This window comes from Micropterus salmoides, unplaced genomic scaffold (assembly GCF_014851395.1).
Source record: "Micropterus salmoides isolate LMB-PRFRI ecotype aquatic unplaced genomic scaffold, ASM1485139v1 Ms_hic_scaffold_4, whole genome shotgun sequence".
NCBI classification, from domain to species: domain Eukaryota; kingdom Metazoa; phylum Chordata; class Actinopteri; order Centrarchiformes; family Centrarchidae; genus Micropterus; species Micropterus salmoides.
The window spans coordinates 587967-605466 of record NW_024043372.1 but is presented as its reverse complement, the minus strand read 5'-3'; the positions used below and the strand labels follow the sequence as shown (position 1 = coordinate 605466).

The 17500-nt window shown below is 43.9% G+C and overlaps 2 protein-coding genes across 2 annotated transcripts in view; one reads left to right on the top strand and one right to left on the bottom strand.

Annotated features, from left to right (window-relative positions):
- LOC119885531 (achaete-scute homolog 5-like) overlaps nucleotides 1–9341 on the top strand; it is a 9350-nt gene extending 9 nt beyond the window's left edge. The window contains exons 1-2 of the mRNA XM_038695607.1: nucleotides 1–647; nucleotides 6336–9341. The exon at nucleotides 1–647 is cut by the window's left edge and continues 9 nt beyond it. Coding sequence (XP_038551535.1) covers nucleotides 6414–6890 — 477 coding nt within the window. The 5' untranslated portion in view covers nucleotides 1–647; nucleotides 6336–6413 and the 3' untranslated portion in view covers nucleotides 6891–9341. The remainder of the gene's footprint in view (nucleotides 648–6335) is intronic.
- An 889-nt stretch (nucleotides 9342–10230) lies between these two features.
- LOC119885765 (protein phosphatase 1 regulatory subunit 15B) overlaps nucleotides 10231–17500 on the bottom strand; it is an 8930-nt gene continuing 1660 nt past the window's right edge. The window contains exons 1-2 of the mRNA XM_038695986.1: nucleotides 16555–17500; nucleotides 10231–12510 (exon numbers count right to left, since the gene is read on the bottom strand). The exon at nucleotides 16555–17500 is cut by the window's right edge and continues 1660 nt beyond it. Of these exons, the coding sequence (XP_038551914.1) occupies nucleotides 12295–12510; nucleotides 16555–17500 (1162 nt within the window). The 3' untranslated portion in view covers nucleotides 10231–12294. The remainder of the gene's footprint in view (nucleotides 12511–16554) is intronic.

Genomic DNA, 17500 nt, shown 5'->3' with positions numbered 1-17500 from the left:
GAGTTTGTTTGTGACTTCATGTAGAAAGACTTGTTTTGAAATCTGTGTGTTTACAACTCGTGAACTGAGCTGCACGGCTGTGCGTCTCTCTGAGGAGACACGATGTTGCAGCTTCCATGTTGTGGAAACGTGAAGCGACGGGATCTGTGACCCTCCTGGTTATTTAAGGCGTCTTGTGAATAAAGCGTGTTGTTGCTCATGTGAGGCGTCGAGCTCGCTGCAGGTGAGGCTCAGGTTACAGGTGTGTGTGTAAACAGTCATCAGTGTGTGCCGTGTGATGAGAGGCTGACAGGAAGGGCGTGTGTCGCCGACGCCTTTCATCTGGAAATACAGGATTTAGGAAGAGGAAACTGCAAACACTCATTTTTACCTGCCGATGCTCTTTGATGTTTCGCCGCCGCCTGTTGAAACAAACGTGAGCGGCGGCCTCACCTGAGCTACAACACCTTCATGTCGCTGCAGGAACTCTGAAACAGCGTGAAACCTGGACTTCTACTGTCATTTCAATAAGCTGCAGCGTTTCATATTCTGTGGTCGCTCCTCTCTCGTCACCTGACGGCCCATCACACACCTGGAGGGGCGGAGCTTCAGCAGTAAAGCTTCAGTGTTTCATCCTGCAGCCTCAGAGGAAGCAGCAGCATCTGAAGGTGAGACAAAGAGACGGCAGTACACTTACTATCAGGTAGTACTATCAGGTAGTACACATGAATATATGTACAGATATCTAATATACTGTGGTTTATATCAAGTGTACTGTACATTATCTAGTGTACTTTGGTTTATATGTAGTATTCTGTGGTATATATGTATTATACTGTGGATTATATATACATACTGTGGTATATATGTAGTATTCTGTGGTATATATGTAGTATTCTGTGGATTATATACATACTGTGGTATATATGTATATATGTAGTATACTGTGGACTATATACATACTGTGGTATATATGTAGTATTCTGTGGTATATATGTAGTATACTGTGGATTATATATACATACTGTGGTATATATGTAGTATTCTGTGGTATATATGTAGTATACTGTGGACTATATATACATACTGTGGTATATATGTAGTATTCTGTGGTATATATGTAGTATACTGTGGATTATATATACATACTGTGGTATATATGTAGTATTCTGTGGTATATATGTAGTATTCTGTGGTATATATGTAGTATTCTGTGGTATATATGTAGTATACTGTGGACTATATACATACTGTGGTATATGTAGTATTCTGTGGTATATATGTAGTATTCTGTGGTATATATGTAGTATACTGTGGACTATATACATACTGTGGTATATATGTAGTATTCTGTGGTATATATGTAGTATACTGTGGACTATATACATACTGTGGTATATATGTAGTATTCTGTGGTATATATGTAGTATACTGTGGATTATATATACATACTGTGGTATATATGTAGTATTCTGTGGTATATATGTAGTATTCTGTGGTATATATGTAGTATTCTGTGGTATATATGTAGTATACTGTGGACTATATACATACTGTGGTATATATAGTATTCTGTGGTATATATGTAGTATTCTGTGGTATATATGTAGTATACTGTGGATTATATACATACTGTGGTATATATGTAGTATACTGTGGACTATATATACACATACTGTGGTAAATATGTAGTATTCTGTGGTATATATGTAGTATTCTGTGGTATATATGTAGTATACTGTGGATTATATATACATACTGTGGTATATATGTAGTATTCTGTGGTATATAAGTAGTATTCTGTGGTATATATGTAGTATACTGTGGACTATATATACATACTGTGGTATATATGTAGTATACTGTGGATTATATATACATACTGTGGTATATATGTAGTATTCTGTGGTATATAGGTATTATACTGTGGATTATATACATACTGTGGTATATATGTAGTATTCTGTGGTATATGTAGTATTCTGTGATTTATATATACATATTGTGGTATATATGTAGTATTCTGTGGTTTATATGTAGTATTCTGTGGTATATATATAGTATACTGTGGATTATATACATACTGTGGTATATATGTAGTATTCTGTGGTTTATATGTAGTATACTGTGGATTATATACATACTGTGGTTTATATGTAGTATACTGTGGATTATATATACATACTGTGGTATATAAGTAGTATTCTGTGGTATATATGTAGTATACTGTGGATTATATATAAATACTGTGGTATATATGTAGTATTCTGTGGTATATAAGTAGTATTCTGTGGTATATATGTAGTATACTGTGGATTATATATATACTGTGGTATATATGTAGTATTCTGGTGTATACAAGTAGTATTCTGTGGTATATATGTAGTATACTGTGGACTATATATACATACTGTGGTGTATATGTAGTATACTGTGGATTATATATACATACTGTGGTATACAAGTAGTATTCTGTGGTATATATGTAGTATACTGCGGATTATATATACATACTGTGGTTTATATGTATTATACTGTGGATTATATATACATACTGTGGATTATAAATAGTATTCTGTGGTATATATGTAGTACACTGTGGATTATATACATACTGTGGTATATAAGTAGTATTCTGTGGTATATATGTAGTATACTGTGGTAAATATGTAGTATTCTGTGGTAAATATGTAGTATTCTGTGGTATATATGTAGTATTCTGTGGTATATATGTAGTATACTGTGGACTATATATACATACTGTGGTATATATGTAGTATTCTGTGGTATATATGTATTATACTGTGGATTATATACATACTGTGGTATATATGTAGTATTCTGTGGTAAATATGTAGTATTCTGTGGTATATATGTAGTATTCTGTGGTATATATGTAGTATACTGTGGTATATATGTAGTATTCTGTGGTAAATATGTAGTATTCTGTGGTATATATGTAGTATTCTGTGGTATATATGTAGTATACTGTGGACTATATATACATACTGTGGTATATATGTATTATACTGTGGATTATATATACATACTGTGGTATATATGTAGTATTCTGTGGTATATGTAGTATTCTGTGGTATATATGTAGTATTCTGTGGTATATATGTAGTATTCTGTGGTATATAAGTAGTATACTGTGGACTATATATACATACTGTGGTATATATGTAGTATTCTGTGGTATATATGTAGTATTCTGTGGTATATATGTAGTATACTGTGGATTATATACATACTGTGGTATATATGTAGTATACTGTGGACTATATATACATACTGTGGTAAATATGTAGTATTCTGTGGTATATATGTAGTATTCTGTGGTATATATGTAGTATACTGTGGATTATATATACATACTGTGGTATATGTAGTATTCTGTGGTATACAAGTAGTATTCTGTGGTATATAAGTAGTATTCTGTGGTATATATGTAGTATACTGTGGACTATATATACATACTGTGGTATATATGTAGTATACTGTGGATTATATATACATACTGTGGTATATATGTAGTATTCTGTGGTATATAGGTATTATACTGTGGATTATATATACATACTGTGGTATATATGTAGTATTCTGTGGTATATGTAGTATTCTGTGATTTATATATACATACTGTGGTATATATGTAGTATTCTGTGGTTTATATGTAGTATTCTGTGGTATATATAGTATACTGTGGATTATATACATACTGTGGTATATATGTAGTATTCTGTGGTTTATATGTAGTATACTGTGGATATATATACATACTGTGGTTTATATGTAGTATACTGTGGATTATATATACATACTGTGGTATATAAGTAGTATTCTGTGGTATATATGTAGTATACTGTGGATTATATATAAATACTGTGGTATATATGTAGTATTCTGTGGTATATAAGTAGTATTCTGTGGTATATATGTAGTATACTGTGGATATATATATACTGTGGTATATATGTAGTATTCTGGTGTATACAAGTAGTATTCTGTGGTATATATGTAGTATACTGTGGACTATATATACATACTGTGGTGTATATATGTAGTATACTGTGGATTATATATACATACTGTGGTATACAAGTAGTATTCTGTGGTATATATGTAGTATACTGCGGATTATATATACATACTGTGGTTTATATGTATTATACTGTGGATTATATATACATACTGTGGATTATAAATAGTATTCTGTGGTATATATGTAGTACACTGTGGATTATATATACATACTGTGGTATATAAGTAGTATTCTGTGGTAAATATGTAGTATTCTGTGGTAAATATGTAGTATTCTGTGGTATATATGTAGTATTCTGTGGTATATATGTAGTATACTGTGGACTATATATACATACTGTGGTATATATGTAGTATTCTGTGGTATATATGTATTATACTGTGGATTATATATACATACTGTGGTATATATGTAGTATTCTGTGGTAAATATGTAGTATTCTGTGGTATATATGTAGTATTCTGTGGTATATATGTAGTATACTGTGGATTTATATACATACTGTGGTATATATGTAGTATTCTGTGGTAAATATGTAGTATTCTGTGGTATATATGTAGTATTCTGTGGTATATATGTAGTATACTGTGGATTATATATACATACTGTGGATTATAAATAGTATTCTGTGGTATATATGTAGTATACTGTGGATTATATACATACTGTGGTATATAAGTAGTATTCTGTGGTAAATATGTAGTATTCTGTGGTAAATATGTAGTATTCTGTGGTATATATGTAGTATTCTGTGGTATATATGTAGTATACTGTGGACTATATATACATACTGTGGTATATATGTAGTATTCTGTGGTATATATGTATTATACTGTGGATTATATATACATACTGTGGTATATATGTAGTATTCTGTGGTAAATATGTAGTATTCTGTGGTATATATGTAGTATTCTGTGGTATATATGTAGTATTCTGTGGTATATATGTAGTATACTGTGGTATATATGTAGTATTCTGTGGTAAATATGTAGTATTCTGTGGTATATATGTAGTATTCTGTGGTATATATGTAGTATACTGTGGACTATATATACATACTGTGGTATATATGTATTATACTGTGGATTATATATACATACTGTGGTATATATGTAGTATTCTGTGGTATATATGTAGTATTCTGTGGTATATATGTAGTATACTGTGGACTATATATACATACTGTGGTATATGTATTATACTGTGGATTATATATACATACTATGGTATATATGTAGTATTCTGTGGTATATATGTAGTATACTGTGGATTATATATACATACTATGGTATATATGTAGTATTCTGTGGTATATATGTAGTATTCTGTGGTATATATGTAGTATTCTGTGGTATATAAGTAGTATTCTGTGGTATATATGTAGTATACTGTGGATTATATATACATACTATGGTATATATGTAGTATTCTGTGGTATATATGTAGTATACTGTGGATTATATATACATACTGTGGTATATATGTAGTATTCTGTGGTATATATGTAGTATACTGTGGTATATAAGTAGTATTCTGTGGTATATATGTAGTATTCTGTGGTATATATGTAGTATACTGTGGTATATAAGTAGTATTCTGTGGTATATATGTAGTATTCTGTGGTATATATGTAGTATACTGTGGTATATAAGTAGTATTCTGTGGTATATATGTAGTATTCTGTGGTAGATATGTAGTATTCTGTGGTATATATGTAGTATACTGTGGATTATATAACACACGTTTATATCTAGTGTACTGCTGTTTTTGTGGAGCACATAGGTTTCACAGAAGAATTTACGCGGTTTAAACGAGTTCAAACTCTTTGACAGCTGATTAATGAATCTGAGCAAGTTGTACGAAAGGTCTGATAACTGATCTGCAGCCAGAAGCGCAGGGGCACGCTCAGACTGGGTAACAGAAGGGCGCGTAGCCGCGTGACGTCCCCCCGTTGGTTTGTGGACCGTCATTCTGAGGCCTCCAGTTTGGCATTTTGGCCGTCGCCATCTTGTTTTCTGGAACAGATGTGACCATATGGACGAGAGGGTGAAGCTAGCCAGCTTGGTTAGCAAGCTGCATCTGTAATTCATGTTAACTGTGAGATCAGCTGGGATGCTAATTTTGGCTAGCGACAACCAGGCTTAAAACAACCAGAAAAATGAACGCCTCTATCCTGACTGACAGGTCGCCATGGAGTTATTTATCGTGTCTAAAACTAGAGATATCATTTCTGAGCGTTTCAACCGAAACAGTTTAACAGCTTTAAGATGAGCTTACAGTCTCAGGTTGTGTCTCTGTGTCTCTGCAGGTCAGCAGGAGCGTCTGAGGATGAACCTGGACTGAGGTCTGTGGTGGTCTCCAGCAGGTCTCAGTCAGAACTGGTCACATGATGAGCTCCCCTTTCCCTCCATCGTCTTACCTGAGCTTCAGTCTGTCTCACCGCGAGGACCGCAGTGTCTCTCAGCCCCCTCTGTCCAGCTCCGTCCCCTTCCTCCTCTACCCCTCCAGCATGGACCACTACAAGGACACTCTGAGGGGCCCCGGTCCCGGGCTCCTGCCCTACCTGGCCCCCTTCCACCACCACGGACACTTCAGCGTCTACGAGTGTCCCTTCGAGCCGGCGTTCATCCAGAAACGTAACGAGCGGGAGCGTCAGAGGGTGAGGTGCGTGAACCAGGGCTACGCCAAACTGAGGGACCACCTGCCGGGTCAGAGCCCCGACAAGCGGCTCAGCAAGGTGGAGACGCTGAGAGCCGCCATCAGGTACATCAAGTACCTGCAGGGCCTGGTGGAGCCGGACTCTCCCGACACCTCGTCTCCTGGACCGGACTGTGGAGGAGAGTCTGAGGGGGTCACGTGTTAAGCTGCAGACACTTCATCTCTTCTGCTCTCCAAACACAGACTCATGTTATTATTAGTGCTGTAGAGAGAGAGGTCAGTGTCTGATGACCGGGACAAACAGAACTGGGATCAAAGTTCAGTCTTAATCTTCAATAGTAATTTGACATTAAAAAAAGTCTGCTTTTTCTTTTTTTCTGTCTCCCAGAGGACGTTTCACCTGTCAAACACTCTCTCCGTAGATTTAATGTAGATTCATGCCGACTGCCTGGATGAAGGATTGAAAACTGACAGGATTAAACACGGACAGTCAGATGTTAAAAAACCAGAGTTCACTGTAATAACTTTAAATGATGAAACTGTTTGTTCATGTACATCCTGTCTGAGAGTCTTTGAGACAAATGCTAACGTGCTAAACCGGGGCTGTGGTGCTCAGGGAGGTGTTTCAGTGGCAGCCATCATAAGAGCTGGTTTCTCTAAAAGCTAAAGACAGGTACTTCCTCTCTTACCTCCTTTAGCACAGACAGGACCATCCTGGACCAAAGGAAAGGAGGTAATGTCGCGTCCCACAGTTCCTTGCGGCAGCACATAAATGTAGAAACAACAGAGCGCCTGTTTTTCAGTCTTCGCAATTTAGCAAAAACAAAACCTCATCGCACAAAGGCGTGTCCTAGACCGTACGATTCGTCACTATCCCCCAAACACGTAGACATAAGGTTTATGAATGTGCGATGGAGTGGCGCTCAGTTATGAGGCAAAATGTCCTTTGGCTCAAAACGCCATTCAAATGAATTGGATTTTCCCACGCATCCATTATAGCGCCACCTTCAGGCTGAATTGGACCAATATTTTCAGGTGCCATCAGGGGCCCATGGGGAACAAATGCCCTAAATTTAGTATCAATTGGACTTGTGATTATGGAGATATAAAATGAATAACGGGGGTTTTTCAAACATCTTTAATCTGCAGTAACAGCGCCACCTATGGGCACGAGGGTCAGCTTTGGTGCCTGGAGTCAGGGACTAACAATTCGGCTCACGTTTCATGTCAATGTGAGTCGTCATCATAGATGAACAGATATTAAACAGCGCCACCTAGGGGCTAGTTGCACCAGATTTCATACAGCCCCTCAGGAAGTTGTGCCAGATAAGGTCCCAAAGTTTGGTGCTGACATTCCAAACCTAAGATACGACATCACTTCCTGTTGTTAGCGTTTGGCTTAAACATTTGTTAGCTTCTAATAAGAACAGTTTTTCGAGATTGAGCTCGATCCCCTGAACGCGTGGATGTAAGGTTTTTGATACGCGCCTTCGTATGCGGGAGTTCCAAGCCCAGATGCATTGACCTTGCTAATAGCGCCCCCTAGAGGTAGAAGTGCACAAATTTTTGCGCCTGAGGTCATTGCGGTGACCTGGACCTACGCTAGGAGTGTCACGTCTGTAGCACTTACCATCTGGGCCGCAATATGATCTTTACCTACGGAAGAATAAGAATCCTTAGCTTTCCAATAGTCCTGCCGGTCCCGGGAACCGCGATGCCTCACATTCCATAAATTACTTTTCAGCCACAGCGAGGAATAATGTTCACCATCTTAGTTTAGCCTGTTAGCATGCTACCATTAGCTAATTAGCAGTAAAGCGTGTCCAGCTGAGGCTGATGGGAATGTTATTAGGTGGGTACGAGATAACTGTGACTGACTTTCACTGAATTTATCGTCAACCTTGAGCGACTGCAGGGGCGGAGAATAAAAACAGCGTCACATGGTGACGTTTTGCAGCGCCGGCAAAAGACAGACATGTCATGTGACATGGTGACGTTTTGCACCATGTCATGTGACATGGGTAGCAAGGCGGCTGCAGGCGCCAAGTCCGGCGGCTACGGTAGCTTTTCTCCATCTGCACAAAGTTGGAACCACACTTTTGCCTGGTCTCACGGCATTTCTCTTTGCAAATGCCGCGAGATCAGTCGTTGATCTCAGCTCACAGTAAGCTCACGCAGATCGAAAGTGTCCGACTTGACGGCGCCGTTTTTATTCCCCGCCCCTGCAGTCACCTGCAGCTCATGTTAGACTATCAAGTCATCATCTCAAACGCATCTATTGCCTGCAGCAGCAGCAGCAGCAGCGTTTACCTGTAGGTGGCGCCGGGTTGGACCTGCAGCAGCAGCAGCGTTTACCTGTAGGTGGCGCCGTGTTGGACCTGCAGCAGCAGCAGCGTTTACCTGTAGGCGGCGCCGTGTTGGACCTGCAGCAGCAGCAGCGTTTACCTGTAGGTGGCGCCGTGTTGGACCTGCAGCAGCAGCAGCGTTTACCTGTAGGCGGCGCCGTGTTGGACCTGCAGCAGCAGCGTGTTTACCTGTAGGTGGCGCCGTGTTGGACCTGCAGCAGCAGCAGCGTTTACCTGTAGGTGGCGCCGTGTTGGACCTGCAGCAGCAGCAGCAGCGTTTACCTGTAGGTGGCGCCGTGTTGGACCTGCAGCAGCAGCGTTTACCTGTAGGTGGCGCCGTGTTGGACCTGCAGCAGCAGCGCGTTTACCTGCAGCAGCAGCGCGTTTACCTGTAGGTGGCGCCGTGTTGGACCTGCAGCAGCAGCGCGTTTACCTGTAGGTGGCGCCGTGTTGGACCTGCAGCAGCAGCGCGTTTACCTGCAGCAGCAGCAGCGTTTACCTGTAGGTGGCGCCGTGTTGGACCTGCAGCAGCAGCGCGTTTACCTGCAGCAGCAGCGCGTTTACCTGTAGGCGGCGCCGTGTTGGACCTGCAGCAGCAGCGCGTTTACCTGTAGGCGGCGCCGTGTTGGACCTGCAGCAGCAGCAGCGTTTACCTGTAGGCGGCGCCGTGTTGGACCTGCAGCAGCAGCGCGTTTACCTGTAGGCGGCGCCGTGTTGGACCTGCAGCAGCAGCGCGTTTACCTGTAGGTGGCGCCGTGTTGGACCTGCAGCAGCAGCGCGTTTACCTGTAGGTGGCGCCGTGTTGGACCTGCAGCAGCAGCAGCGCGTTTACCTGTAGGTGGCGCCGTGTTGGACCTGCAGCAGCAGCAGCGTTTACCTGTAGGCGGCGCCGTGTTGGACCTGCAGCAGCAGCAGCGCGTTTACCTGTAGGTGGCGCCGTGTTGGACCTGCAGCAGCAGCAGCGTTTACCTGTAGGTGGCGCCGTGTTGGACCTGCAGCAGCAGCAGCGTTTACCTGTAGGTGGCGCCGTGTTGGACCTGCAGCAGCAGCAGCGTTTACCTGTAGGTGGCGCCGTATTTTTCTGTTCATCTTTCTAAACTAAATTTCAGACATTTCCAGAGTTTTCAAGGACCCAGAGATGCTTCAAGGCCTTGATCAATGACAACAGGTTTCCATAGGAAGAAAAGACAAACGACCCAGTGATCATTAAATATTGATTTAATATTTGTCATATTTAGTTGTGAGGAAATGAAGCAGAACGAGTCACCAGTTAGAAAAATAAAAATCATTCTGGACTAAAATAACAGCAAACAGTCGTCTGTCGTCTCCTGCAGACGCTTTAACTAAACGATTCTTCTTCTTTAATGATTTATAATAATTATCAGTTTTAGAAACACGACTCTGTTTAACTGAACACTGAACACGCGTTTCTGCCTCTCACTGAGTCTCAGGAGGTCGACCCTCACGGTTTCTGACTTCCTGTCAGCTGAACGCCGTCACTGCGCCCTCGACAGGACGAGAACAGACGTGAACTCACAGACCGAAGCTTCCGTCCACCGAGTAAACAAAGTGAACTGGTTTCTACTTTTTGGTCGAGATGATTTCTGTTTCAGAGGTTGTTGGATAATAATAATAATAATCATAAAGACTTCCTGTATCTAATACTTTATCCGCAGGAACAGATTTATTTTAAAGTGGCGAGCGCTCAGATCCTCAGGTGGAGACGCAGAAACAAGCTTCCTGTCTGTCAGCTGTTCAGATCAACAACAGGACCTTAACACAGAATACTGCAGCGCATCACACGATCAGCTCCTCCTCACACAGCCGCCATCTTTGGCTTCACAGACAGAACTGAAGCAGCCAATAGGAATCCAGCATCCTGTCACCTGCTGGACGAGTCGCACGAAGCGGCCGCTTCCTTCTCACATGATAAATGATATTTAATGATAAACAGCCGGCTGAGTGTGAGGCGGAGCTGAATGATGACATGCGATTGGTTGGTCGAGTTGTTTAGATAATCGGTGAACGGGGTTTCTTCTTCTCTCCTCCGACTGTGAGCAGAGAAGAACTTCCTGTTTCTCTCCGGCTGTAAACTGAACATCTGCGAGCGTTTAATAACACGTCACGCTGGACCTGAGAGGAACATGTTTAACTGATTCAATTATAACCTGGCACATTAACCAATAAAGAATCTCTCTTCAGACACGTCTTTAGTGTGGACTGGTTCATCTGAAGCGCCTGATCGAGTCGTTCAGCACAAACATTAGGAAACAAACTGAAGCAGGTGCAACACAAACACATCCCCCCCCCTCCCGTCAGTCACATGACCTCGGACACTTCCTGCTGAAGCAGCAGCTTGTCTCTCTGTAACTGAAAAGTCCGTCACCACGAGGAGGGAGGGAATACTGAAACTGCAAACGGCTGCAGACTCTTTCAGACGTCTGTCTCTTTCAGTCTCGACGCCGTCCCGCAGGCTCGCGGCGCCGCCTCACAGTGAAGCCACGTTAAGCCCTTCAGATCAGCAGCAACACCAGCTTCCGCTTAGAGAGTCAGTCAGGAAGCGGCCCTGAATCAGGCTGCAGAGACACCGACACGTGGACTCTGTCTGACCCACGCCAGTCAGGAGTTCAGCTCTCAGTCCGTCCACCTGCTCCGTGTCTCTGCAGAGTCAAGTTTCTGTTCACCTGCGGAACAGGTGCAGCGTGTCAGCTCCTCAGCGCAACGTGCACCGGACCGGGTTTTTAAACCCGTTCTCTGAAATGACTCGCGGATGCAAACAGGTGTGAAGCAGCTGCGACGTGTTCGCTCGTCAAAATAACGTCCACAGAAAGAGCTTCCTGTTGCCGCCGACAGGCTCAGGCTGACTACAGCGTGGGAGGGATCCCTACGAGGGACCCGAGGAAGCCGCCGCCGGTGGAAGCGAGGGAGGCGTTTGTTGTGTTCGTAGAGGAGCTGCTAGTGAGACTTTATCTCCTGACGTTACTCCAACAACAAACTCCTCTCCCTCGTTTCCACCGGCGGCGGCTTCCTGCAACAACTCGCCTCTCATGATGTCGTCAGACACCTGGTCTAACAGTCTGAGCCTGTCGGGCCGAAACGATGATTTCACGAATATGTTGCAGCTGCTGCACAGATTCAAAACTGTTTGTACCTACAAGTCATTTCAGCACCAACAGAGTTTAAAAATACCAGATTATCTATTAACTAGCACACGGAGGACACGTCGTCCCTCAGGCGTCCCGGACCTGGAGGACACGTCGTCCCTCAGGCGTCCTGGAGGTAGAGGACGGCGCTGAGGCGGCGGGACACCAGGCTGCGGTGCTGCGGCTGCAGGCAGTAGGCGATGCTCTGCTCCACCTCCTGGCAGCGGCGCAGGAATCGGAGGCGGTCTCGGGCCAGCTCCTCCCAGGGGCCCCGGCGGTCCTCCTCCTCCTCGCCACAGCTGGCAAAGAACTCCTCCACGTAGTCACAGAAACGCACCTGACAGGGAGAAGGAGGAGGACAGGAGTCAGTGCTGCTGGTGTCAAATAGGTTAAGAGACATTCAGAGTTCAGGTTCAGCCCGTTCTGTTAGTCTGACCTGGAGCTGAACTCTGAGAATAAAAGACCCCCCGGCGCCCGGGATCAACACGTGAGGAGGAGTCAGTCCTGTAGTCATGAAACGATCTGCAGCCGAGTCTGACAGTAGTTCAGGTCCACGACGTGACCCATTAACTCTAAATCAGGGGTCTCAAACTCGACCGCGGGCCGGATGTGGTTCCGGAGATGGAAGAGAAATAGCAAAACCTGGCCGGCCAAATTATTATTTTATTTCTATTTTATAGCTGCTTCAATTCAAGCTACCAATTTGAATAATTAAAATAAAAACACAATTTTTAAATGCATTTCGTTTGTCACGGCGAAGGCAAGGTGGCCTCAGATGCCCGCTGTTGGCTGAAGAAAAAGATGCTGCTGTCCAAATCCAAACAGAAGGTGGAAGATAAACACAGGCTGTTTCAAGAAAGATGGACAAAGAGGAACACAGAGTGCAAACACGGTCACGGTTTTGTCAGTGTCCTGCCGTAAATTCAAGTAAAAAACTAATGTCTGCATTTTTTTGTATGATGCAAGATGTGAGTTAATTTGTGGCCCAGTGTGTATTACTGAATTACTGAAGGTGTCTATGAAGGTTCTCAGTCATCCAGGTCACAGTTATCCAACGAAGGTTAAAGTCAAGGGCAGCTGGACTTGGTTGAAGACGTTTCGTCCCTCATCCAAAAGGACTTCTTCAGTTCTGTTACTATTATTACTTATTATTATTACTGAAGTTACACGTACCTGAGAATGCACTATATTTGAGTAAAGTATAAATTGTACTTTTTGACTTCAGTACAATTATCAGACAAACACATGAAAATATGTTGGTAATGCCAATAAAATAAGTACATGTTGAGAATACTGCGCTTTCTTGGAGTACTTTAATGCTGCTGTGGCCCTGCTATGAGGTGACTGTACCAAAGTGGCCCCTGGATGATCTGAGACCCCTGCTCTAGATATTAAAACCCCCGACGCACCAGCTGGGTTTAGTCCAGGACCAGATCAGAGAACAGCTTTCATTTGAGCCACAGGGGGGCGACAGAGTGTCCGTAACAGATCCAGCAGCTGATCCCGCGGGGCCGACCCACGTTGAACTCTGATCAGCGTTACCATGGAAATAAGCCTGTCACAATCAATACTGAGTTGCATGACGGGTCCCAGCAAGAAACAGTGTTATTGTAATCTAAAGAGCATAAAGCCTGGAGGCTGTGGAAAGGCAGTACCTGCAGTACCCTACAGTACCCGCAGTACATGTAGTACCCTACAGTACATACAGTACCCTGCAGTACATGCAGTACCCTGCAGTACATGCAGTACCCTACAGTACCCGCAGTACATGTAGTACCCTACAGTACATACAGTACCCTGCAGTACATGCAGTACCTGCAGTACCCTACAGTACATACAGTACCCTGCAGTACATGCAGTACCTGCAGTACCCTGCAGTACATGCAGTACCTGCAGTACCCTGCAGTACATGCAGTACCTGCAGTACCCGCAGTACATGCAGTACCCTGCAGTACATGTAGTACCTGTAGTACATACAGTACCCTGCAGTACATACAGTACCCTGCAGTACATACAGTACCCTGCAGTACCCTGCAGTACCTGCAGTACATACAGTACCCTGCAGTACATACAGTACCCTGCAGTACCCTGCAGTACATACAGTACCCTGCAGTACATGTAGTACCTGCAGTACATGTAGTACCTGCAGTACATACAGTACCCTGCAGTACATACAGTACCCTGCAGTACCTGCAGTACCCTGCAGTACATGTAGTACCTGCAGTACATACAGTACCCTGCAGTACATACAGTACCCTGCAGTACCCTGCAGTACCTGCAGTACATGCAGTACCCTGCAGTACATGCAGTACCCTGCAGTACCCTGCAGTACATACAGTACCCTGCAGTACATGTAGTACCTGCAGTACATGTAGTACCTGCAGTACATACAGTACCCTGCAGTACATACAGTACCCTGCAGTACATGTAGTACCCTGCAGTACATGTAGTACCCTGCAGTACATGTAGTACCCTGCAGTACATGTAGTACCTGCAGTACATGTAGTACCCTGCAGTACCTGCAGTACATGCAGTACCCTGCAGTACCTGCAGTACAGGGACAGAGGGAGGAGATCAGTGCTGCCCCCCCGGTGTTCCTACTTCTCACATGCCTCTCATATTAACGTCATGGTTTAAATATTTATCTCTGGTTTCAAGTCAACGTGTTTCAGCTGCAGTAAAGTGAGACGCTCTAAATCCAGAACCAGGAAGCAGAAACCCTGCAGAGACCGGAGGACGGGGGGGCGGAGCTGACAACACCTTCTATTTACAAGAAATGACATCAAACACAGGAAACAGTTTAAAATGTCCCACTGTGTCCTCTGCAGTGCGTCACCGTTCAGCCTTCACAGAAACCACTCTTTACTGTTGTTGTTGTTGTTGTTGTTGTGTACTCAGTCTGAATGAAGCCTCTCTGCTTTGTGAGGCTCCACATGTTTTGTCCCTTTCAGCAGTTTGTGTTTCTGTTGCCTCATATGAAATCTAATCTTTATAAATACGAACATATCCAGTTAAAGACGCCTCGTCACTGGTTTTACAGACATGTGGAAATTATTTCTACCTGTTACAGCTCTGCGACGTGAGCCGAGAGCCGAGAGCCGCTCAGTTCTCGATCAGCAGACTGAAATTACATCTGCACCAGATCTGAACCAGAGACCAGCTCAAACTGATCCGGGAGCAGCTGATTATGGACTTCAGTTCTGCTGCACGTCACCCGCTTTACAGCTACTACAGCCATATGAAGTACTTTACAGCTACTACAGCCATATGAAGTACTTTACAGCCATATGAAGTACTTTACAGCTACTACAGCCATATGAAGTACTTTACAGCCATATGAAGTACTTTACAGCTACTACAGCCATATGAAGTACTTTACAGCCATATGAAGTACTTTACAGCCATATGAAGTACTTTACAGCTACTACAGCGATATGAAGTACTTTACAGCCATATGAAGTACTTTACAGCTACTACAGCAATATGAAGTACTTTACAGCCATATGAAGTACTTTACAGCTACTACAGCCATATGAAGTACTTTACAGCCATATGAAGTACTTTACAGCTACTACAGCGATATGAAGTACTTTACAGCTACTACAGCCATATGAAGTACTTTACAGCCATATGAAGTACTTTACAGCTACTACAGCCATATGAAGTACTTTACAGCCATATGAAGTACTTTACAGCTACTACAGCCATATGAAGTACTTTACAGCTACTACAGCGATATGAAGTACTTTACAGCCATATGAAGTACTTTACAGCTACTACAGCGATATGAAGTACTTTACAGCCATATGAAGTACTTTACAGCTACTACAGCCATATGAAGTACTTTACAGCTACTACAGCCATATGAAGTACTTTACAGCTACTACAGCGATATGAAGTACTTTACAGCCATATGAAGTACTTTACAGCTACTACAGCGATATGAAGTACTTTACAGCCATATGAAGTACTTTACAGCTACTACAGCGATATGAAGTACTTTACAGCTACTACAGCGATATGAAGTACTTTACAGCTACTACAGCCATATGAAGTACTTTACAGCCATATGAAGTACTTTACAGCTACTACAGCCATATGAAGTACTTTACAGCCATATGAAGTACTTTACAGCTACTACAGCGATATGAAGTACTTTACAGCTACTACAGCAATATGAAGTACTTTACAGCTACTACAGCAATATGAAGTACTTTACAGCTACTAGTTACTGTTTCACATGGCAGTACTGTGTATAACTCAGACACTGCACAGTAACGCAGTACAGAAACAGCAAGGGTCTAAATCACGACACCCCAAGTGGCGAAAATACTGAGAACAACAACGACGACGTGTCCTGGAAGGTGAAAGACAAACTGACCTTTCTGACGGCGCTGCAGCTCTGTGAGGTGGAGGACCCGGAGGACGTGGAGGACCCGGAGGACCCGGAGGCTTCAGAGAAGCCGCTGTCCAGCCTCTCCTCAGCCCCCTCCTTCCTGTACTCAGGTGGGGATGCTGGGTTAGGGTGGGGGGAGTGTGTGGGAGTCTTGGAGGCCTTCTTGGTCCGGGCCCCCGGCTCTCGAGTCCTGAACGGGGCCTGGAAGTTAAAGGGGCTGTAGGGGTCCGAGGAGCAGCTGAAGGAGCTCCACAGGCGCAGGCTTTCTGCTTCGTCCGCCTCGCTGGCCGAGGTCGAGTCGTCCCACACGTCGAGGCCGGAGGGAGGCGAGGAGGCGGCGAGGGAGGAGGGGTCAGGAGAGGAGGCGGGGGTGGACTGGGTGGAGGAGGGAGGTGTGGAGGTGGGGACGGTCCTGGGCGGCGTTCTGCCGGTGTGCAGGCGGGCGGTGAAGTTGCGGGGGTTGTACGGGTCCAGACTTTGGCACAAGGAGGTCCAGAGTCGCTCGGCCTCGGAGTCTCCCTCGCTGTCCGAGTCCGAGGCTTCGTCGTCTTCGTCTTCATCAGAGGAGTCGGACAGGTCGGACGAGCCCTCGCTGTCAAAGCCGTCGTCATCTTCGTCGTCACTGGACCCCCCGTCTGATTGGCCGCTAGCGTCGTCGTCACTGCAGGGGCAGCCCATGATGAAGGCGATGGTTTTGTTCTGGCACTGGGGGGAGGTGAGCACTTCCTGTTCTTCCTCGCCTTCCTCTTCTGATGTAGACTCCTCCCCCTCCTCAGAAGCCTCTTTCTGCATCTCTGCCCGAGGTTCAGGGGACTCCTGCGGCTCTTCGCTCGGGGCGTTCACCATCAAGCGCTGGCCCGTCACCAGGCGCTCCTCCTCCAGACTGGAGTAACCACTGTCCTGATCCGGGGTCAGAAGTGCCGCCTCACTG